This window comes from Monodelphis domestica, chromosome 2, assembly GCF_027887165.1.
Source record: "Monodelphis domestica isolate mMonDom1 chromosome 2, mMonDom1.pri, whole genome shotgun sequence".
Classification (NCBI taxonomy): Eukaryota; Metazoa; Chordata; class Mammalia; order Didelphimorphia; family Didelphidae; genus Monodelphis; species Monodelphis domestica.
This window is the reverse complement of record NC_077228.1, coordinates 79,845,968-79,870,918: the sequence shown is the minus strand read 5'-3', so window position 1 is coordinate 79,870,918 and position 24,951 is coordinate 79,845,968. Positions and strand designations below refer to the sequence as shown.

Sequence of the window (24,951 nt, the reverse complement as noted above, 5' to 3'; positions counted from 1 at the left end):
GAAAGAAAGAAAGAAAGAAAGAAAGAAAGAAAGAAAGAAAGAAAGAAAGGAAGGAAGGAAGGAAGGAAGGAAGGAAGGAAGGAAGGAAGGAAGGAAGGAAGGAAGGAAGGAAGGAAGGAAGGAAGGAAGGAAGGAAGGAAGGGAGAGAGGGAGGAAGGGAGAGAGGGAGGAAGGAAGGGAGGGAGGGAGGAAGGGAGGAAGGGAGGAAGGGAGGAAGGAAGGAAGGGAGGAAGGGAGGAAGGGAAGAAGGAAGGAAGGAAGGAAGGAAGGAAGGAAGGAAGGAAGGAAGGAAGGAAGGAAGGAAGGAAGGAAGGAAGGAAGGAAGGAAGGAAGGAAGGAAGGAAGGAAGAAAAGAGGAGGAGGGGGGAGAGGGGAGGAAGAAGCCAAATGTTTGTACTAATTTTTGGTAGTCTTGTAAAAGCTCTCTTTGTTCTGTAATTCTGTTATTTTATCCCCATGACAGAAGCAGTTGCCTGCTCTTACCCAAAGTGGGTCTGCCAGTACGGATGACTTTGATTATTCCAAATCTCAAACCAAAGTCCACTAGGGCAGATGCCTAGGCAGGATATATAGTTTGCATGTACTTATGGGTATATATGTATACCTACATAATCAGAAATACACATATATTGTGAGTACAGGTAAAATGTACGGAGGCAACTAGATAGTAGATAGAATGCTGGGCCTGGTCAGGAAGACCTGAGTTCAAATCCAGCCTCAGACACTTACTAGCTATCTTACACAGACCCTAGGCAAATTACTCTGTTTGCCTTAATTCAATGGAGAAGGAAATGGCAAACCACTCTAGTATCTTTGCCAAGAAAATCTGGGGGAGAGACTGGTACCCAGGGTCACCAAGAGATGGATACAACTGAACAGCAGCAATAGAAGGGTAAATACATAAAGCTAAGGGACCCAGATAGTAGCACAGTGCCCATGATAAATAAAAATTTCCTGGCCATTTCAGTTATTGGCTCTGTTTGATGAACACATATTGGCTACCTGTTGTCCGTCCATGCCCAAAGGCTGTTTGTTTCATTTTTGTCCTTGTGCATTTCACAGATGTTTAATTGATAAAACCTTCTATCCATCTCATTGTTTGTAAATATTTATGGGAAATGAGTGTCCAAAGCCAGTGTCCTCTGGCTCAGTGGGGTTGTAAATTTTCCATGACCCTGTCTTGTGCGTGTTTGCACATACATGAGGGCTCAGGTGCATAGCATTTGGGGTCAGAGAGGGCGAAAATTTTATTTTAATTCTCATTTATTCAGTGTGACAACTTGCATTTAGTCAAAAAAGGGAAAACACTGTTGTTCCAGTATCCTCCGGGGAAAAGGGAGTAGTCATGGCGACGCCACCACCTCCCTGGTGATTCTCCAGAGAAAAGGGCCGTGTGTGGGCAGCATAGGGATAGCTGGATTGTGCGTGCGCACGATGAGCATGGGTGTCGGGAAGAAGGGAGGCCTCGAGCCCATGTGGCCGCCGCCCCCTCCTCCCATAGTAAACCGCGCGCAGTCGCTGCCGCTCGTTGCGACGCCGGGGAGCGTGCCGCGTGCCCATTGGCCGACCTTGCCCTGGGCGGGAAAAGTAGCCAACGGTTCTACCTCGGGGTCAGGCTGTGGACGAGATGGCGTCGGGACCCGACAATACCGAGACTGGGGACTCAGCTGCGGTGATCAGCCCCGGGAGACGCGGGGAGAAGACCGTTTTCTCGGCCCTCGATGACGCGACCGCCAAAAGCAACGTTTCCCCAGTGCGGTCGGTAGTGGCCTCGCCGAGGCCCGTGAAGGGCAAGGCAGGCCGAGAGGCGGCAAGGCGGCGGCTGCAGCTCCTGCCCATCCCCCAGGCTGAGGGCCCCGCCGAGGGCGAGGAGGAGGAGGAAGAAGAGGAAGGCCTGCTCTCGGTGCATGAGGAGGAGGAGGAGGAGGCACAGCCGCTGCCGCCAGTCTGTGTGTCCCCCATGAGGGGCATGTGGCGGGACGAGAAGGTGGCGCTCTATTGTGACCAGGTGTTGCAGGGCTGCAAGGTGAGGTCGGCCCGGGCCAGCCGCGTTAGGGGAAGGGGGGGACAGAAGTGGAAGGGACGTCGGTACCCCCACTTCCCTGTCCCTCGGGTGCCTGGGACAGCGGTTTCCAATTAATTCCCCTAAGCCTCCCACCAGCTCTCTAGGAGGGCCCTTCCTATTTTATACTTGAGGGAAAGTGAGGCAAACCAGTTTAAGCAACACCAGGGGTCACCTTGTGAGGAAGAGTAGGAAGCAGGATTTGAATTATGCTCTGTCCGATTCCAGGGGCCACCACCTCCCTCCTCCCTCCTTGATATTCCTCCCGTGGTTATAGACAGAAAAACTTGCCAGGGGGATGATATGGCCTCTGACCGGACTCATCCCAATTGGAATCCAGATGTAGCCGCCTAGGGTCACCCCCTCCCCCACCCAAAGACACCCAACTGAATTCTGAGGGGCCCCTTAGATTGGCTCCACAGAAACTCAGGAATTTGATGTACTTATAGTGTATGTTTCTAAAAAATTTAGATGTTTGCTTATTCTCCTATCCTGGGTGAGAGTGAACACAAGATAGCATTTCAACAAAAATTTTAATGTTAAAGTTCTATTTCTTAATGAGTCACATGCATCAGATACTGAAGTCTTGGACCCAGTGGGTGTATGGAAATACTCATGCAAATAAGAATATTAAAAATATCTGGTATTTATAGAGCACTTCAAAATTTAGAAATGTCTCAAGCTAAGGAGTTGCTGTTGTTAATCCCATTTTATAGATGAGGAAGATGAGGCAGACAGAGGTAAAGTGACTAGCCCAGGGTCACACAACTATTAAGTATCTTGAGCTAGATTTGAACTTCCAAATCCTATCCTTCCATAGTGGACAAAGTGCCCTGCTTTGAGCCAGTCAACTAGCATCTTTTTAAGTGCTTATTCTGCTCAGGCACTCATTGTGTTAAGACAGCCTCTGCTCTGTAGGAGAATTTAGAGAGGAAGTTTATCAAAGAAGACAACATATAAACCATTTTATCAAACAAGCCAGTTATAGGATAAATTGGAGATCATTGATAGAGAAAAGGCTCTAGAATTAAGGGGGATGTGGGAAGACTTCTTATAGAATATGGGGCTTTACCTGAGACTTCAGGGTGATTTCCCTAAAGCACAGCTATCCAGCCTACCCTCCTATTCAGTGTACTTTAGCAGCTTCAGGATCAAATATAAAAAATACTTTGTTTGACATTCAAAGTCCGTCATAATATAACACACACCCCCCAACCTCCCCCCCCCCCCTTCCCAATCTCTTTATACTTTACTCCTTCCTCATCACATACTTTTTGAACCAGTGATACTAGCCTCCTGCCTGTTTCTTGATTAAGATACTCTATCTCTTGGCTTTGAACATTTTCTCTGACTGTACCCCATGCTTGGAATGCTCTTTTCATCTCTGCCTCCTAGCTTCCTTCAAGTCACAACTAAAACCCAACTTCCACAGAACTCTTCTTAATTCTAATGCCTTCCTTCTCTTGATTCTTATCTATTTTTCCTGTATATAACTGGTTTTTTTAGATAATTGTTTACTTGTTAACTTCATTAGACTATAAACTCCTTGAAAGCAAGGCGTCTTTTGCCTCATTTTGTATCCCCAGTGCTTAGTACAGTGCCTGGCCATTTTCAAGTTTTGTGAGCTTGAGCAAGTTACTTGACCTTGGTCTGCCTTAGTTTCCTCATCAGTAAAATGAGGGTAATAGCAACACCTCCCTCCAGGATTTCTATAAGAATAAAATGAGATGATACGTAAGCCCTTAAAGACTATCTTTTACTATTACTATTATTATTGCAATATAAATAAGCTTGTTAACATTATTTTCCCACAGACTTTGAAGTATTCTTTAAATTAGTGATCCCTAAAAGTTGAAGACATGTGTCTCACCATTGTGAATTTGCTACCTCTAGGGGTTTTTTTTTCAAATTTTTATTTTTGGATTGGATTATTTAGAATTTGGACCTTTATTTGACACATGTTCAACTTTGATTTGTGTTCAAAGAGGGGCGAAATCCTCATTTTAGGAATAGTCATTTCTCAAATGGCCAATATTTGTAATGTACATTCCTAAAAAATTAAATTTTTGCCTGTTATATATACCCTGGGTGGCAATAAATATTAGATAACATTTCAATAAAAAATTTAAAGTTAAGATTTTGTTTTGAATGGACTGCATGCATTTGATACTAAAGTTAATCTAAAAAAGAATACTAAAAATATTTATAGCAATGGGTAAATGAAATTTACAGTAATCATATAAATATGTAAATTATTGTCTTTTATTAAAAAGTATTTAATACATCATTTGTCAGTCTTGAATTGAACTTTTAACCCAGAGCAATCCCATAAAAGCAAGAAAATTTGGATGTTGCTGATATTTGCTTCTATAAAATGAACACATTAGATTTTCATAGGCTAAAATCTTCTGAAAAGTTCTCTCGATATTAAACCATAGTCCTCTGCAAAAGTTAGTTTGAGGCAAAGGATTATTTGCTTTGTTTTTATGTGATCGTTTTACTTATAGAATTACACATTTGTGCTTCTGGATATTGTGTTCCAGTTTTGAGTGAAAGATACATTTGCAAAATATTATATTATGCTTACAGATTGCTTTCCAGTTTAATTCTAAAGAAAATGCTTAAATGGTATTTTTACTTTTCTTTCTGTTTCTTCAAATTTCCTTTTTTCATGAAAAGGAACATTCCTTTTTCCTTCATAGATTTATATTTAAATGGGAATCAGCAAGAAAACTTAGTTTTTAAAATTTAGACATAAACACAATGTTATTAATATTTTACATTATGCTTGTGTGTTAGGCAGAGGATGCTGATGAAGCAATGAGCAAATATCTGTCAGAAAAATTAAAGATGAAAGACAAATGGCTTGGTGTCTGGAAGACAAATCCAGAGTTGTTCTTCATCAAATATGAAGAAGCTTCTATACCGTTTGTTGGAGTTCTTGTTGAGGTAAATTTAATTTACTCTTTTTTAAATAAAGTTATAAAGCCCTTTTAATATTCTTAAATAAAACCCAAGTGATTTGGACATTATTATTTTAGAGTTAACTTAAATAGGACTTGGATGAGATCTATCTTTTCACAAATTTTTTTTTTTAAGTAATGTTAAGCCTAAACTAGGTTTAGTGAATACTCATTTTGGAAAAATTTTAAGTATGTTTAAAGTGCCATTCGACATGAAAACTAAAATGCAATTTTAAAACTTCTGTGTATTAAAATGTTTATCAGACAAAACTCCTGTTATCCTAGTTTGAATTGCTGTATGTAATTAGATCCAGGTTTGGAATAAAAAGTGAAGGACCAACGCACTCCGCAAAATTCTTATCTTCTCATATTTTTATAGTGGCATGCTTCTACATGGACTTATCTTCATCAGATATGATTTGGGCCTGTTAAAGCAATAGGTTAGAATAAGTTACTTCAAAGGCCAAGTTCATAGATTTGATTACCCCGAGGGTCAGTTAGCTTTTTTTGGAAAAAATCTCATTTCCATAGACCATTTATTTCTCCCCTCTTCTAGCCATATATCTGATTATTCTGTAAATCAACTTTAGTTAAAGACAGACAAGTTTCAAGAATGTGGACAGTGTAATGCAAATACCAACAACATGGAAATGGGTTTGAATCAAGAACACATGTGATACCCAGTGGAATCGCGCATGGGCTATGGGAGAGGTGGTGGGAGAGTGGGGAGGGAAGAAAAGAAAATTATCTTTGTTTCCAATGAATAATGTTTGGAAATGACCAAATAAAAATAAAAAAAAAAGAATGTGGACAGTGCAGTATAATCCATTATTATTAGAAAACTAAAAATGTCTTTTACCAAAAAGTGGGTCAGTACAATCATCTTCATATAAAATATTTTTAATCATGTAGAATCTGTGAACCTACAGAAACTTAATAGAAAAAAGATTTGTGATTTTAGTTAACTTGCTCATAATTCTTTGGGATTTTTTCTTTTTCCTAACCTGTGATTTAATTAGTATAGGGAACTCTCAGGAGGGGAAACTTCCTCTACCAAAGCAGGCCCACACCTTCTTTGCTAGTTCTAGTGTCAGTTACCTAGAGCACTAAGACGTTAAGTGACTTGCTTAGGCTTATGCAGACAATGTTTCAAAGACTGAAGTTGAACTTATGTCTTTTCTGATTCCTTTTGAGTTTTTCCTTGAATGTTGGTCTTAAAATTATAAGTAACATTTACTCAGTTTAAATGCTATTTTTTACAACTTGCCTTTATTATTACCTACTCTCTTACTTCCCTCTGTTCATAGACTTCTCCTTTCTCGTTAAGGTTCTGTATTGCCATCATACTTCTTGCTTCCTAAAGAACACTTTTATTATCTATTCCTTTGCCCAGAAGCATTTTTAGCTTCTCCACTAAATCCTTGCTGTCTATCTGTAAATATGCTCAAGTATCTTTAGTTCTTTTGACTCACAAGTTACATTTGAAAACTCTTACTAAACATATTGGTAAAGTTATCTATCTGCAGTTCAATTTCTTTACTACTTTTACCTTAATTGCTTTAAAATTTGTGTTTTCCAACACCATTTCCCTGACTCTTAGATTTCAAAGATGACTAATACAAATAACCTTTCTCTTGCCCCTTATTATTATGTTCCCCAAAGATTTGACTTTGTTGCACTGTCTTCCTCAGCTATTTCAGAATTGAAGGGGAACTCAGTGGCCATCTAGCTTTTGCTTAAAGAATCCCAATTAGAGATAGTCAAGATGTCAGAAATTCACTTTAACTCTCCCAAATTCCCCTCCAAACAACTTTTTTTTTTTAAACCCTTACCTTCCATCTTGGAGTCAATACTGTGTATTATCTCCAAGGCAGAAGAGTGGTAAGGGCTAGGCAATGGGGGTGGTCACACAGCTGGGAAGTGTCTGAGGCCAGATTTGAACCTAGGACCTCCCATCTCTAGGGCTGGCTCTCAATCCACTGAGCTACCCAGCTGCCCCCTCCTCCAAACAACTTTTAAAAAATGCCCCAAATTAAATTCTGGAGTGACAGAGCCAAAAAAAAAGGTTGAAATGAAACAATTTTCTAGTCAAGACAACTTAGAAAGACAACAAGAAAGATCTGTCTTGAGTGAAATGAGCAGAACCAGAACATTGTACACAGAAAATAAAACACTGTGGAAAAATATAATGTAATGGACTTTGCTACTAGTAGCAATGCAACAAGCCAAAACACTCCTGAAGGAATTAAGTAAAAGAGTGCTATCCACATTGAGAGGAAGAACTATGGGAGTAGAAATGCAAAAGCAAAACATATGACATCACTTATCACGTGTATATACGGGTATGTGATTTGAAGTTTAGGCTTTAAAAGATCACTCTATACCAAAATTGAATAGTATGGAAATAGGTATCAAGTGATAACATTTGTACAATCCAGTGGAATTACTTGTTGACTCTGAGAGGGGGGAGGGAAAGAAAATCATGTAAACATGGAAAAATATTTTAAAGTAAAATTGAATAAAAAAAAAAGAAAGCTCTGCCTCATCAGGGTGATGGCTGGGCCTTCACAATGACAGCAGCAGGCCTAAGAGATGGCTGCAGTATTGGTGGCAGCAGAAGCTTTGGAATCTTTAAACCCATGGATGATAAGAAGGTAGGAAAATTGATCAGAAAGAGATTACAGGGGACCCCTTTCTGGTACTGGGTTCAGCACCCTGATGCATTGTCCAGATGCAATTCTGAGTCATTGTTTAAGAGTAAAAAAGAACAACCACAGGGGAGTAGGTGCCTGGCTAGAGGGTGGAGAAGAGTGCTTGTGGTTATTCCTGAGAGATTAGGGGTCCTGGTCTCAGTTCCAAGGCAGAAAGGACCACTATAGGAGAGAAGGGAATCTAGTCATAGATTCAGGGCCAGGAGGAAGATCCTAGTGGCTAGAAAGGGATAAAAGTCCCTTCCTAGGAAAAGACCAGACACAAATGAGGAGAAAAGGTATGATCTCTCCTTAGATCATACCTCCTTGGAAACACCAAAAATTACAGACCACTTGAATTTTCTCAGAAAACCTCAGCATGAAAAAACTTGAAGCCTGAAACAGTATCCCTCCACCTGGAGCAGAGCCCAATTTTAACATAAAGTTGAAAGTTGAACAATAGATTGAAAAAAATGAGTAAACACCACAAAAAGAACCTGATCATAAAAAGTTACTATAGTGACAGGAAATATCAAGACACAAACTCAGAAGAAAACAATGGTATCAAAATGTCTACAAGCAAAACTTCAAAGAAAAAAAAAATGAATTGGGCATAAGCCCAACAAGAATTCCTGGAAGAGCTGAAAAAGGATTTTTGAAATCAAATAAGGGGTAGAAGAAAAATTTGAAAAAGAAATGAAAGTGATGTAAGAAAATTATCAAAAGAGAACCAATAGCTTGATAAAGGAAGCACAAAAAATATTCAAGAAAATAACATCCTAAAAAACTAGAATTGGCCCTAAATGGAAAAAAGAGATACAAAAATTCATGGAAGACCTTAAAGAATATAATTGGCCCAAAGGAAAATGAGGCACAAACTCACTGAAAAAATAATTCTTTAAAAATTAGAATTTGACAAGTAGAAGCTAATTGTCCATAAGACCAAAAAAAAATCAAAAGAATGAAAAAAGAAAATGTAAAATATCTCATTAGAAAAACAAATAACATGAAAAATAGACTTAGGAGAGAGAATGTAAGAATTATTAGATTACCTAAAAAGCCATGATTTTTAAAAAAATTGGCATCATATTTCAAGATATTAAGGAAAACTAAGATCCAATGGGCAAAATGGAAATAATTCATTGATCATTTCCTGAAAGAGATCCCTAAATGAAAACTCCAAGAAATATGATAGCCAAATTCTAGAGCTCTCAGATCCAAGAGAAAATACTTCAAGCAGCCAGAAACAAACATTTCAGTTACCATGGAGCCCCCATCAGGATTACACAAAATAAAGCAGCTTCCACATTATAGGATCAGAGGGCTTAGACTATCATTTGAGAAAGTTATGGCGCTAGAACTACAACCATGAATCATTTAGCAAAACTTGAGTTTAATCCTTCAAGGGGAAAAAAGTAAGTATGTAATGAAAGAGGAAATTTTTAAGCATTTCTGATGAGAAGACAACTGAATAGAAAATTTGACTTTCAAATACAAGACTCAGAAGAATAAAAAGTTAGACATGAAAGAGAAATCCTAAGAGATTTAATAAGTGTTAAATTACTTATGTTCTTATATGGGAAGTGATATTTATAACTAAAAATCTTTATAATTATTAGAGCAATTAGAAGAAATACATAGAGGCACAGGTGTAAATTGACTATGATGAGATGATTTTGAAAAAATAAAATTAAGGATTAAGAAATAGGATGTACTAAGAAAAGGAGGAAAAAGAAAATTATATCATAAAAGAGGCATGAAAGGAAGGTTTTACAGTGGATGTCAAATTTTGCAGAAATGGGGTGCAGCCCTACTCATTGGAATTGGCTCAAAGGGTAATAACACATTTAATTGGATAGAGAAATCTCTCTTACCCTAAAGGAGTGAAAGGGGATGTTGGGGGGGGGGGAGGGTTGCTTACAGAAGGGAGAATGGATTGGGAAAGGCAGTGTTCAGAAACAAAACAGACTTTTGTGGAGGTACAAGGTAAACAGAGAAGAATAAACTGGGGGGGAAACAGTGGAGGGAAATACACAGTAATCCTAATTGTGAATGTGAATGGGATAAACACCCATAAAATGAATTGGATAGTTGAGTGGATTAAAAACCAGAATCCAACAATGTGTTCTTTACAAGAAATAAACTTGAAACAGTGAAACACATAGTGAAAATAAAGGGCCTGGAGTAGAGTTTATTATGCTTTGGCCAACGTTTGAAAAAAAATCTGGAATAGCAATCAAAAATCTGAAGACAAAGTAAATGCAAAAATAGATCTAAAAAAGAGATAAGCAGGGAGAATGTTTTACTAGCAGCTGCTATATGTAAAAGTAATAGCAATATTAACATGTACATCTGTAAAGATTAAAATTTAGGAATATAGGGAGACTGAGGCAGGTAGAAATTAGTTTCTCTCTGCAAGGAGTATTATATATTTTTAGAGGTTTATTAAAGATTAAGAATTAAAGAAAATACAGGATAAGGAAAACGTGCCTAGGCCAGAGGCCTAGACAAGACCTCGCCTACATTATGGAAAGAGCCACATCTGCTCCAAAACGGAAGTCCAAAAAAAGAGCCCCAAAAACCTTTGCCACCAGCTTAAATCCTTCCTCGATCTCGGCCCACCTCAGAATTCCCGTGAGATTACAAGGCATTTTGGGGAAGTGGAGCAAAGGCTTGTGGGGATTGTAGTCCTGTATTCGAGTCTATTTTTTACACATCAAATGAAAAAGTTAAATGAGTTAAAAGAGAAAATGGGCAGTAAAACTATACTGGTGAGTGACCTCATCTTTCCCCTCTCAAAACCAGATAAACCTAACCATTAAAAAAAAAGAGAAAGAAGTTAAGGAGATGAAGAGAATTAAAAAAAAATTAGATATTACTAGACCTCTGGAGAAAATTCAATGATAATAGAATGAAGTATACCTTTTTCTCAACTATATATGGCACCTACACAAAAACTGACCACATAATAGGGAATAAAAGCTCACAATCAAATGCAGAAAAATTAAATGGATCTTTTTTAGACCATAGTAAAATAAAATTACATTCAATAAAGAGTTGTGGAAACAGATTAAAATTAATTGGAAACTAAATCTATTTCTAAAGAATGAATAGATCAAAAACCATATAGAAACTATACATAATTTCATGAAAGAAAATGACAATGATCAACACACCAAATTAGTCAGCCAAAGCAATAGTTGGGGGAAATTTCATATCTTGATAAATGTTTATATCAATAGAGAAAGAACAAATTGATAAATTGGACATTCAAGTAAAAACAAAACTATAAAAAAAAGGAAAATAATTTAAATACCAAATTGGAAATCTGCAAATCAAAGGAGAGATTAATAAAATTGGAAGTAAGAAAATCAATGAGCTAAGTAAGATTAGGAACTGGTTTTATGAATAAAATATAATAGATAAGCCATTGGTTGATTTCATTAAAAAAACAAATTACAAGGATCAAAAATAGAGTGAATTCACCAAAAAAATGAAATGTATAGGAATTATTTGGCATTATTTTGTCCAATTATATGCCAATAGATAGAACAATTTAGGTGAAATGGATTAATATTTACAAAAATATAAAGTGCCCAGATTAACAGAAGAGGAACTAGAATACTTGAATAACCCTAATTTAGGAAGAAGTAATTGAGCAATCCATCACTGAACGCCCTAAAACGTACCACCCCCCCGCCCCCCGCCCCAGGATCATCTGTATCCACAAGTGAATAAAACCAAATATTTAAAAGCAACTTTCAGTGTTATATAAATTACTTGGAAAAATTTGTAAAGGTCATGCCAAATTACTTTTATAACACAAATATGATGCTAATACATAAACCAGGAAGCGTGAAGATTATGGGCCAATTTCCCTAATGAATAATAATGCAAAAATTTATACAAAATACTAGCAAGGCTGTTACAACAATATAGTATAAAGATCATACATTATAATCAGGTGGTATTTATAGTAGGAATGCAGGGCTAATTCAATATTAGGAAAACTATCAGCACAATTGACCATATCAATAACAAAAGCAACAGAAATTATGATTATCATGTAGATGCAAAAAGAGCTTTTGACAAAATACAACATCCATTCCAATTTAAAACCCTAGAAAACAATGGAGCCTTCCTTTTGACTTTGCTTTATTAATTCTTGCTGTTTTGTGAGATCATTGGCTTCCAGTTACCCAATTCTGGTCTTTAAAGACTGGTTTTCCACTATAATCTTTTGATTTTCCTTTTTGGTTTGGCCTAGCCTACTTTTCATGGCTTCCAGCTATTTAATTTTGGTCTCCAATTGGGAATTCCTGTCTTTTAAACTGTTATTTTCTTTCTGAACTATTTCCCACTTTTCTTACCAATATTCTTCCACCTTTTTCATAAGCTCTGATTTAAATTCTTCAAGAGCTTGTGGCCAATTTCCATTTTGGGGGAAGGTTTGGATGCATTTATTTGTTCATCCTCTTCTGCTGTTTCCTCAGTAGTCTGAATTTTTCCTCCATAAAAATTATCCAGGGTCAAAGCCTTCTTGTATTCTTGGGTTAGGGAAGTTGTTTTTCCTGGGTATTGTTTGCCATCACTATGCTGGTTTTTCCTTCCCTTTCCAGTCAGAAGTCTGAGTGAGGAGGGCAGGCTCACTGTGTATGGAACTAAGGGCGAGGTTTTTGTCTGAGGCCACCTTTCTAGTCTCCGCAGCTTCTGCTGTTTGCAGCCCTTCTCTGCACTATCTCCACAGGTGCCCAAGGTCTGCGCTCTTCCACCTGTTGGGGTCTCAAGTCTAGCTGCTTTCAGGGGTTAGGTCTTTGGTGGTCTTAGTCAGCAGCCAAGGACCTAATGATGTCCCTTGCTTGCTCACTAGCTCACTAGCTCCACTGGCTGAGTCTAGCGCACTGGCTCCATAGGTGGAGTGGGGGAGGGTAGATCAGCTTGCATTTTATTGAAAGCTATTTCACCCCCTTATTATACAGTATGGAAATGCCTAAATCTCACCTACCTTCAATTCTGTGCCCTACTGTGGAGTCCCTTCATTCATATGAATTTGGGTTTTGGGGCCTTTTGAGGTAGTCTATATTGATAGGCGATGAGGAGAGGTAGATTCTTGCATCTAAACCGCAGTCATATTTACCTGGAAGTCTGGAGCTTTCCTTAAAATGATAAGTACTTATCTAAATCCTCAAGAAGCATTATCTGTAATGGGGTTAAGCTAGAATCCTTCCCAGTAAGATCAACAGTGAAACAAGGATGTCCATTATCGCCACTATTACTTAATAATATCTACCATTGCCAGTTGTGTTAAGAAAAAAGACCTCCAGCAAGGCAAGGGATTTTTCTCAATACTTTCAAGAGCATCTCATTACACTTTTAGATATTGCTAATTAATAGTGTTCCTTACTGGAAGCTTAAATTCATCCTTTTGTGGCTTACCACTGTGGGTCTTGGCTCTGCCCCCATCAGTACAAATTTAATTGCTCTTCAGGTGACAGTCCTTTTCTGATTTCACTGAGTCTTATCCAGGCAAAACATTCCTATTTCTTCAGCTGACTCTTGTGGCATGACCTCAGGCCCTTTTTGCCATTCTTTTATAGTGAGCTTCTTGTAGCTTAAGCTAAAGTTACTGTATTCAAATTACTTCCAAATCACTTCTAATCATTAGTAGAAAAGCAAGTATCATTCTCATTTTCTCATATTCAGAGGTCTGAAACATACCCTTTCCAATTCTGAGCTTTCAGACTTGCATCTCAAACCGATCTTATTACATCCCAAAACCTTAACTCAGTTTTTTTCCTGTGGAAACACCATTTAGCCAATCTTGCATGATAATTTGGATTTATGACTTTACTTGTCTCTCACATCTTTTATGCTACTAAGTCCTGCTGATCTCTTAAATCCTTTCTGCTTCTAAGTCCTGCTGATGGCACTACTGCAACATTTTTCAAATCTCATCTGTTACCTATCCCTACTACCACCTCATTAGCATCCTTTTGGATTATTGCTGAAGCCAACAAATTGGTTTTACCATCTTTACTCTCTTTCCTAACCACCAGTATTTTTCATCTTGTTGCCACAACTAATCATGTCTTTTCTTTGCTCACAAATTTTAATTGTATCCTTTTTGCCTGGTATTCCAAGTCATTCACTGTCCAGTACCACTCAGTGTTTATAGTCCTAGATTATTATTCCCTTCTCAGTGTTTTATCTTTTAGTCAAACTAGACAATCTCTGTCTTCTAAATATGTCCTTTGCCCACCTGATCCTCTCCTTTGTTCACATTCTTCATTATACCTTGAAAACCTTCCTTCATTTATTTCACCTATAGAACTCCTGCCTAGCCTTGAAAGCCCAATTAAATTGCTATCTTCTCTATGAATGCCCTGTGTTGTCCCATCTTCATTCTTTGCTTACTCTCTACTTTTCATAAGGTCTTGATTCCTCTGCAGCCTTTGAAGCCCAATTAAAATTGGGTTTTCTTTGATCTTTTAATTAATAATAGCATTTGCCTTAAACTTCCCATAGCACTTTTGATTTTCAACTTTATACTCTCATCTGATATTATATATTATAGTTATCCATGTCTTGGGTCCTGATTGGACTATAGTCTCTATGAGGGCACAGATAATGTTTCATCTTAATCTTTTTTTTTTTTAGTCTTGACTTTCTGTCTAAGAGCAGTAAGGACTAGAGAGCTGGGGTTTAAATGACTTGCCCAAATTCATAAAGTTAAGAAGTGTCTGAGTTCAGATTTGAACCCAAGTCCTCCCAATTCCAGGCTTGGCTCTCTATCCACTGAGCTACTAAACTGCCCCATTTATATCTTTATATCTCACTCAGAACCTGTATACCATAAGTGCATAAAATTATATGTTGAATAACTGGGTAAATTAAACAAAAAAAACCTTTAATAGGTCATTAACCTTTTTAAGCCTCAGTTATCTCAATAATTAAAAGATTTGAATTAGATAGCTACAATTTAGCTAAAGAAGTTTTAGAGGAAAGATGATACAGCAATTTATGAAGTCCAAATCTGTTTGTGTCCTTTAGAACTTAATAGCAGAGGCAGAAAAGTAGCAAAGTAAAATGGAGAACAATGAAAAGCAGCACAAATTCTGCCTATGCATGATAGGAGTTTGTGGAAAGTTTTTGTTTATTTAAAATGAATAGTTTGCTTTTAAGCTCCTCATTTTAAAAGGGTGGTTATGTCAAGTGTGATTTTTGTTATATCTTCTGACCAGAAATTTTTTATCTTAAAGGAATTTATCTACAGCTTTGGATTCAGTAGGAAAATTAGGTTCTATACATAAAATTTCTTGTCATGGCCAATTTGGGGGAAAATCTTTGTTCTTTGTATATAAATAGTAATCATTGGGTCATATTAATTGAGGCTTGGGTAAGACTTTAGAGATCATTTAGTCCAACTTCTTTTTTTGACAGATTAGAGACCTGACCCTAGAGGTGTTAAGTGACTAGTCCTCGGTATTAAATAACATGACATATGATTTATTTCCTATGGTTAAATTTTTGTCCTCAAATCTCCATTCTAGACTAGAAATATTTTTTCTATTTCATAACTTGCCTTTTTCTCATGGATTTCTATTACAAAAGTACATTTTTAGAAGACTAGATAATTCAGATAGCAGAGGCATAATCCATAATAATAACTAATGTTTATATAGCACTTAACTGTTTGCCAGATACTTTGTTCTAGCACTTTACAATTATTAACTCTTTTAATCCTCAAAACAATCCCATGGGATAAGTGCTATTATTATCTCTATTTTACAGAGGAGGAAACTGAGACAGACAGGTTAAATGGCATAGCTATTTTCTGAGATTAGATTTTAACCCATGCCTTTCTGACTCCAGATCCAGCTTTCTTCTGTACCCACCAGGTCCTACATATCATGCCTATAATTGTTTTTGCCAAAAGATGTTAAGGATCCCTTTACAAGAAGCAGCTGATTCTATAAAAGGTTAAAATTGGGAAGTTGGTCAAAAGATGTTACATCTGAGATGTTGGAAAGGGGATTGTTGAATGATGTGTTAACAGTTATTTTTAAAATAATTTTGGCAGGAAAAATGCAATATGCTACTGTGGAGTAAGCATTCGTGAAGGCAAAGGGCCTGAATTTGAATCCTGGCTCTATCACCTACTATCTATGTGATATGGCAAGTCACTTAGCTCCCTGGGCCACAGATGACTTCTAAGGGCCTTTACTTTATAGCTTAAATCCCTGTTATCTAGAGTACCGAATAGTTGTACATAGATAATTCCCTGTCTGCTGAATTAGTTTTGCTTTATCTGAAGTAAATTGTCTTATCATGGCTAGATAAATTTAGTACTTTAGTATTGCAATATACCTGTAAATATTTACTTAAAATATTTAGTAACTGACTAGTTTATACTTCCAAAATATTTCAGTGAAGTTGTAATCGTTATTTAAACAAAAGTACATTTACTACAATAGAACAAATATTGAAAATATGCAAACTGTGCTCTCATTTATGCTAATATAATTTACAAAATACAAACTACAAACTACAAAAGGTTTTGAGTTTTTTTATGAAGCAGTTGACACAGGATTAGAATTAAATAACAATTATACAAATTGGTTTGTTAAGTCAGAAAAACTTTTAAAAACCACAAGTAAGCCATATTTAAAAATTCATTAGAAAAGCAAACAAAATCTTTAATTATATATTTACTAATATTTATTTTAGGTAACTTGTAAACCACGCCAAAGTTCATCATCTTGTTTCAAAGTTACCGTATCTGTTGCTGAGCCCTTTTCATCCAATATTGCAAATATTCCAAGGGATTTGATTGATGAAACTTTAGAAGAACTAGAGCACAGTGTACCTCTTTTGGAAGTTTATCCAGTTCAAGGGCAAGATGATGATATACATGATATTGCTCTGGCCTTGGAAGTTGTAAGGTATTAGTATTTTTGGTTGGTTTTAAGCTAGTCACATTCATTATCCTGGTTTTACTTGATTTGTAATCCGTAAACATGGAAGATTCTCAGTAAATATTTTTTTGATTTGGTTTTATTTTATTTTGATTCTGTAGTACTACATTCAGTTCATCTAGAACATATCTAACTTATACTGTATTTGAAATTATGTTCTTAAATATTATTCTTTCTGGCAGGGATATACATAAGGATAAGAAAATTCTATGAATCAAGTTTAATTTTTTATTAAGAATTTGATTTTTTAAAGTCTAGGAAATAAGGAGAAAAATTCTATCTACATTTTAAAAAATAACCAATACATACTTATTAGCACTAATTATCCTTATTTCTGATCATCTCTTTCCTATTTCTCTTGCTGGAGCTCCTTGTTTCATGAGACGCCCACACTCCTTGTCCTAGGACCTTTCTAATATGTTATTAAATTAATGCGCTTTCACCATAGTTATAATGTGTTTATTACAGCCACCTCACTATATCCTGTATCCTCACATGACAAAGTCAGTTGAGTTCTGCCAGTATGGTATATGAATTAGCTTTCTTTGTTTTCCTGTTTCTTAATTGCTACTTATTGGGAAGAAAACCAAAAATATTTAACTTTAGAGCTTTCTTTTAATAACACTACTGTTATTTTTCCTATAGGAAACTATGATATTCTAAAGTATAACACAGGACTAACTAATTTTTAGTCTCTATCTGACTATCTCTAACTCACTAATTATTAGTCCCTTTAAGAAACATTTCAAGACTTTAATTCTTGAGAGAAATTAAGTTTTCAATTTTATAACTTATTGATAATTCTTTAGGTTATGGATATTTTTTTAATTTAACAAAAGATGAATACAAAGCTTCAATAAAACCAAATTTGCCTATTTTAGTTTAAATTCAGTACCTAAACTATAGCAGTTTTGAAAATATTTTTCCAATAACATGTAAAAACAATTTTTAACATTTGTTTGTTTTTTTAAGTTTGAATTCCAAATTCTCTTCTTTCCTCCCTCCCTACTCACCTTGGGATGGTATGTACAATGTCATGTTGTGAAAGAAAACAGACCAAAAAGATATGAAAAAGCAATTTTCAAGATGAGGAAATCAAAGCTATCTATAATGTTATGAAAAAATGTTCTAAATCAAAATTAAAACAGCTCTGAGGTACCAATCTGACAGTAAAGGAAAGTGATAAATATTGGAGATGTGGCAAAATTGGTGCACTAATGCATTGTTGGTGGAGTTGTGAACTGATCCAACCATTCTGGAGGACAGTTTGGAGCTATGCCTAGGGGCTATAAAACTGTGCATACCTTTTGATCCTGTAGTAGTGCTACTGAGGCTGTATACCAAAGAAATCATAAAAAAAATCATAAAAAAGAAGAAACGACCTACTTATAGCAGTTCTTTTTGTGGTGGCAGATAATTGGAAGTTGAGGGAATGTCCATTAGTTGGGGAATGGCTGAACAGATTGTGGTATATGATAAAAAATCAAACATATGTTGAACATTGTTATTACACATAATTGGAAAAATAAAATGTCTTTGAATAAAACATGAAAAAATAAAAAGGCCAAAACCCCCCCCAAAAACCACGTCATGGAAAAAATAAAGGATGTAAAAATTGGAATGCTTCAGTCTGCATTCAGACTCCATCAGTTCTTTTTCTCTAGGTAGATAGCATTTTTTATCTTAAATCCTTTGGAATTATCTTGAAGCTTTATAATGTTGAGAAGAGCTAAGTCATTCACAGGCAATCGTTGCATAATATTGGTGTTGCTGTGTACAATGTTTCTGTGATTCTGCACTCTTCATTTTGTATCAGTTCCTGTGTTTCCAGGTTTTTCTGAGAGGATCCTGTTTATTATTTCTTATAGCACAATAGTATTCCAGCACAATCATACCACAATTCATTTAGCCATTTCCTAATTGGTGAGCATCCCCTCAATTTCTAGTTTTTTGCCACCACAAAAAAAACTGCTCTCTCTCTCTCTCTCTCTCTCTCTCTCTCTCTCTCTCTCTCTCTCTCTCTCTCTCTCTCTCTCTCTCTCTCTGTGTATATATACATATATATATATATATGTATATATACACACACACACATGTCCTTTTTCTTTTTCTTTAACTCTCTTTTTATTGCTATTATTGGGTCAAAGAGTATGCAGTTTTTTAGCCCTTTGGACAGAATTCCAAATTGCTTTCCAGATTGGTCAGATAAGTTCACAGCTCCACCATCTGTGCCCCAATTTTCCCACATCCCCTTCAACATTTGCCTTGTTTCCTTTCTGTAATATTAGCCAATCTTAGAGGTGTGAGATGATACATTGGAGTCGTTTTACAATTTGCATTTCTTTATTTTATTTTTATTTTAAATCCTTACCTTATGTCTTAGAATCAACACTGTCTACAGGTTCTAAGGCAGAAGAGCAATAAGGGTTAGGCAATTGGGGTTAAGTGACTTGCTTGGGCTCACAAAGTTAGGAAGTGACTGAATCCACATTTAAACCTAGGACCTCCCAATCTCTAGGCCTGGCTTTCAATCTACTAGCCATCTCCCTGCCTCAATTTATATTTCTTTAATCAAAAATGATTTAGTGTATTTTTTCATTTTACTATAGATAGGTTTTATTTCTTCAGAAAACTGCCTGATCATATCATTTGACCATTTATCAATTGGAGAACTTGCATTATGTTTTATTCATATATTTGAGAAATGATACCTTTATCAAAAAAACTTATTAAAAAATTTCTCCAGTATTTTGATTTCCTTCTAATCTTGGTTTTGTTTGTGCAAACCCTTTTTAATTTAATGTGATCCTAATTATTCATTTTGTATATAGTAATGTTCTCTATCTCTTGTTTGGTCATAAATTCTTCATTTATCCATACTTCTACAAGTAGACTATTCCATGCTCCCCTAATTTGCTTGTGGTGTCATCCATTATGTCTAAAGTTTTTTAGTTAATCTTTATCAGTCTTCTTAAGGAATCTTTCTCCATTCATACTCCTTCACTTTTCCTTTTAGATAATCTAGTTAGTATGTCCTCCATTCTTCTAGTTCTGCTATTTTTTACTTTGCATTGTTTCATATAGATTGTTCCAGATTTCTAACTACTTCTCATATCTTTCTATCTTTACTATATTATAGGAGCTCACTAAATTATTGTACTATTTTATCAAACCCAATTCCTAGTATTTTTGATAATTTTTTTACCATAATAAATAAAATTTGAATTTATTATAGATTTTTCTATGACTTCCTTTGGAGAGACTGGGATGATGAAGAAAGTTGTGAAAACTATACAGCCCTAATTGAAGAAAGAATTAATCTGTAAGTATATTTTGACAAATGATCTAATATAATAGTGTCAGACTCAGAAATGGATCCCTTTTTTCAACATATTAAGGTCGAAAATCACAAATTAGCATTATCTATGTTGTATTTTTACTTATTTTGTTAAACATTTCCCAGTTACATTTTAAAATGGTGAGGCCCCATATTTCGGGATTTTGTGAGTTTGACACCTCTGATCCTATTGCAAAAAGTACTGAATTTTGAGTTGAAAGACCTGGATTTGAATCCTAACTCTGCCTACTTTGGGACTTAATAAACAAGTCACTTTTACCCATCTCAGCTTTGACTTATTTTCTTCAAAATTAGGATCAGACTAGATTATTACTACAAAACTCCCTGGTAGTTCTAAATTTTATGATCCAAATTATTATATTTCAGAAGAGAAGAGTCCTTTTATGTTTTTATTTCTTAGGTGGTGTGATATACAAGATGGTACAATCCCTGGTCCTATTGCACAGCGTTTTAAAAAAACTTTGGAGAAATACAAAAATAAGCGTGTGGAACTAATTGAATACCAAAGCAATATTAAAGAAGATCCATCTGCAGCAGAGGCTGTTGAATGTTGGAAAAAATACTATGAGATTGTGATGCTATGTGGGTTGTTGAAGATGTGGGAAGATTTGCGCCTAAGGTAACTATATCATTTCAAACAGCAATAAAATAGAGTGATTATTTTTTAAAATAGGTTATTTATTATGAACTTTAATAATGCTAAAATTAAATAATACTTAAGTCAAATTACCTTACCTTTTATAATTAAACTTTTAAAAAATTATATATCCACAATTTTTTTTAAACCCTTACCTTCTGTCAGTATCAATTCTAACACAGAAGAGTCATAAAGGCTAGGCAATTGAGGTTAAGTGACTTGACTAGAGTCGCACAACTAGGAAGTGTCTGAGCTCAGATTTGAACCCAGAATCTCCCAATTTCAGGCCTGGTGCTACTGTGCTATCCAACAGTCCTGACATATATTTTCCTTTTATGTAGTTATAGTCAATATATCTACTGCTCTTCTTGTGCTTCCTTTATCACTTCACATCATTTCATGTCTTTCCATGTTTCTTTGTATTCCACACTTAATATCATTAAGAATAACAATTAATCTTATCACAGTGCTATGCTACCAGTTTTTTCAACCTTTCTCTAATGATTCAATTCAACTCAACAAGTATTATTAAGTGTTTATTGTGCTCTAAGCATTTGGGATAGGAGATTTTTTTTTTTCTAGAGAGAAACAGCCGATACATGATAAGTAAATAAAAAGTAACAAAAACAATTTGAATAGAATAGAGAAGCAAGTGCTGACAACTAAGGAATGGGACAGGACTCTCAGGACAGGACTCTCGATAGCAGAGTAGAGCTGAGTCTCAAAGGGGCTGTGGATTCGAAGAGGCAAGGCTGAAAAGGAACAGGATTGTAGGCCATGGGGATGACCTATCACTATGCAAAAGCAGCAGCAACAGACATTTAAAATTGTTTCCAGTCTTTTTATAATTACATACACTATCAACTAGTGGGCTGGCTTTGGAGCCAGGAAGGCTGTGTTCAATCCTTCCCTTGACACATTGACTGTGTGACCCTCAGTGAGTCTACCAACCTCTCAGTGCACTGTAAAATTCTCTTAAGACTGTAAATTGTGGAGAAAATACCAGTCTGCACTGCAAGGAATTTCCTCATTTGATAGTTCTCTGTATCAATGAAAATCCAGTCTGTATCCTAACTTTTGAACAGATGGAGAGCTTTTAAAAAATGATCCTTTATTTGTCAGCACCTTGGTGAATTATTTAATCCATTACAGAACTTTTAATGAGGGAGTACAAACCTTTCACATTTTTAAAAAAACCCTTACCTTCTGTCTTAGAATCAATATTATGTAATCAAAGATTGAAAGAAAGAAAGAAAGAAAGAAAGAAAGAAAGAAAGAAAGAAAGAAAGAAAGAAAGAAAGAAAGAAAGAAAGAAAGAAAGAAAGAAAGAAAGAAAGAAAGAAAGAGAAAGCAAGCAATACTAGTATTGATTCTAAGACAGAAGAGAAGTAAAAGCTAGGATATGGAGGGATTGAGTGACTTGCCCAAGGTCACATGGCTAGAAGGTGTCTGAGGCCAAATTTGAACCCAGGAACTCCCATCTCCATCCCTGGATCTTTTCCTACCTAGCTGCTCCTGAACTTCTCACATTAGTGTTATATATGTCAAACTTGATTAGTCTCTTGTCATTTTTTCCTCTTTTAATTTTTAATATTGACAGTAGAAAATGATTGACATTTTCTTTTCCCATAATCAATCAGTAAATATTAAGTGCCTTAGTTTAGTGCCAGGCACTTTGTTATGTGTTAGGAATACAGATATGAAAAAAGACAGTCCCTGCCCTCAAGTTGCTTATAATCTAATGGTGGAAGAGATCACATAAAAGGATGTTGAAAAGCTGAGCATGTCAGTCAAGAGAAGTCAGACAAGTTGGTCAAAAGAAGTCCCAGTGCTGCCAGGTGAGAAATGAGAAGATGCCAGTTATTCTCTAAAACTGATTAATAAACCAAGTGAAATTTCTGGTTTTTACACTTTTCACTCATAGGATTATAAAAGGAAGGGACTTTAGAAGCCATCAACACCAACCCACTCATATAATGAATGTGTAAATAAGCTCTGATAACTTAAATGAGTTGCTCAGGGTCACATAGCTAGTAAGTGTCTGAGGCAGGATTTGAACTTGAGTTTTCCTTACTCCAGTTCCATCTAATTCCATACTGCCTACATACCTGCATGATTCCCTAAGACTTGATTCCTGTTTTAATAGAATAGCTAGATCTCTGTTTCTCCCCTTTTCTTGTTAGTATTTACAATTTTTTTTCTGTTTTTAAAAGTGTTCTATGTTTAATAGTTTAACTTTTGATTCTTCTTTATTAATTACAGTATACATATTGTATCCCAAGTCAAGTTTGTTTTTTAGAACTCATATACATTACTTTTGTACTATGATTATAGGTAATTTTGTTGAGTGCTTGGCACTTGATTGATCTGAAGGACCTCAGTTCTCCGAGGTAATTGTTTCAATTGTGGACTTTTTTAAAAAAATAAATTCTTTCAGATTGTTTTGATTTTTGAATGACATTTTGCTGTCTTTGATCAGAATATTTATGTCTATTGGATACATAATTTTTTGGATCAGAAATATAGTAAAGATTTTTTGACCAGCTTTTTAGTATCTTCCCTGTGTTGTTGCTGAGATATCTGAGATTCCAAGTTGATAGGCTTTGTTAAATAATTCCTTCTTCATGCCTGAATAATTCTTGTTTTTGTCATTTGAAGCTTGATAATTATATATCATATAGATTTGGTTTGGGATTTCATCATGCTAACATCCTATGAACTTTTTAAAATTTTTGTCATGTTGCCTGTTCTTGACCATATTGAGAGATTGTCTCTATATTTACAAATAGGGCATTCTCTCCCCATCCCCTTTTTAATCTATACTGGATTCCTTTTTAATCTAAGATTTGATCTTGATCTCTCTTCCAAGTATTTAAATTTATTCTGCCTTGTTCTAATTTTATTTTGGGGTTCCATGATATTTTGGGCTTCATAGTTTCACCATCCATTGATCTTTGCTTAATTACATTTATTCTGTTTTTGCAAATGCTCCTTTGTGTACGTTTTTTCCCCTTTATTTTTTCTCTTTATTATATATTTTATTTTGTCTCACTTGATATTTTACAAATATTCTTGATTGCAAAAACTGTATTCGAGGTCTCATCAATTCTTATGTCAGCTGTGATGAAAGTCTTCTAATTGTTCTTTTTTTCAGTTCATTCCCTCTGCAATACTTCCTTCACATCACTGCCCAAGTATTATGGCTTATCTACCCCTTATTATTTTATTCTCACTCAAAAATCTATAATAGTTCCCCATTGCCTACTGAATAAAGTATACATTTCCAGTATAACTTTTAAGGTATTCAAGGTCTTTCATAATCTGACTTCAGCTTTATCTACATTTCTTGCTCATACCACTCCATTTCACATATTCTTGTTAGAGACAAAAACTGGATTCTCTTTCTTACATTGCTTTTTTCCTCCACAAAGCTTTTTTAACAAGAAAAAAGTTTTCTTCCATGTTTAGAATGTATTTCTTCCATCTCTCATCTCATCTCTTAAAGCTTTCTCTCTTGCCTTTTTTGAAAATTATTGTCCCCTCTCCCTAGGGTGAAAATAATTTCCCCTTCCTCCAGTCTCTCAGAATTCTTTTTTTTGTACTTCCCATTTATACTTTGCACTTATCACCTTTTTTTAAAAATCATGTTATTTGAGTGCCTATCTTTACCCAGATTCTATTTTAATTATAAGCTCCTTGAGAGCCAAATCAGTTTTATTTAAGTATGTGTTTGTATGAATATATATATATATATTAATGCAATATATATCATGTAGGGCTCTGTCAGACACTAGGGAACAAAAATAAAAGTAAAAGTGCCTTCTAGTAGTTTCTAATTTAATTTAGTGTGGGAAAATGGTTATAGTCTAAACACAAGCATGGTACAAGGTAGACTATAATGAGGAAAGCAATAGCAGCTGAATAGAGCCTTGAAGTAAATCCCCCATTACTACCTTTAAGAAAATGAGAGATAAATGGAAAGCATCTCCCAAACATGAAGGCTATTTTAGAAGTGTCACAGAGATAGAAAAGAGCAAGCCAAAACCGGAGAGGATGAATAGTAGTAATCTGATTTCCCTGGAACTTCAAATATATGAAGAAAAGTAAATAAGAGTTAAGACTGGACATGTAGCTTAGAACAAGATTGTGGAATGATTTGAATGCTAGGGTTTACCATTTAAACATTATTTGATATGTAGTGAGAGAACCATGGAAGGTTTTCAAATAAAGCAGTAAAATTGACCATTCCTATGTATTAGGGAAATT

General features: G+C 35.5%; 1 protein-coding gene across 1 annotated transcript in view; it reads left to right on the top strand.

Moving 5' to 3' along the window:
* Positions 1-1,562: 1,562 nt before the first annotated feature.
* The window catches only part of SHCBP1L (SHC binding and spindle associated 1 like), a 50,962-nt gene continuing 27,573 nt past the window's right edge, over positions 1,563-24,951 (top strand). The window contains exons 1-5 of the mRNA XM_001375282.3: positions 1,563-2,026; positions 4,862-5,011; positions 16,443-16,657; positions 19,926-20,012; positions 20,449-20,667. Coding sequence (XP_001375319.1) covers positions 1,628-2,026; positions 4,862-5,011; positions 16,443-16,657; positions 19,926-20,012; positions 20,449-20,667 — 1,070 coding nt within the window. The 5' untranslated portion in view covers positions 1,563-1,627. The remainder of the gene's footprint in view (positions 2,027-4,861; positions 5,012-16,442; positions 16,658-19,925; positions 20,013-20,448; positions 20,668-24,951) is intronic.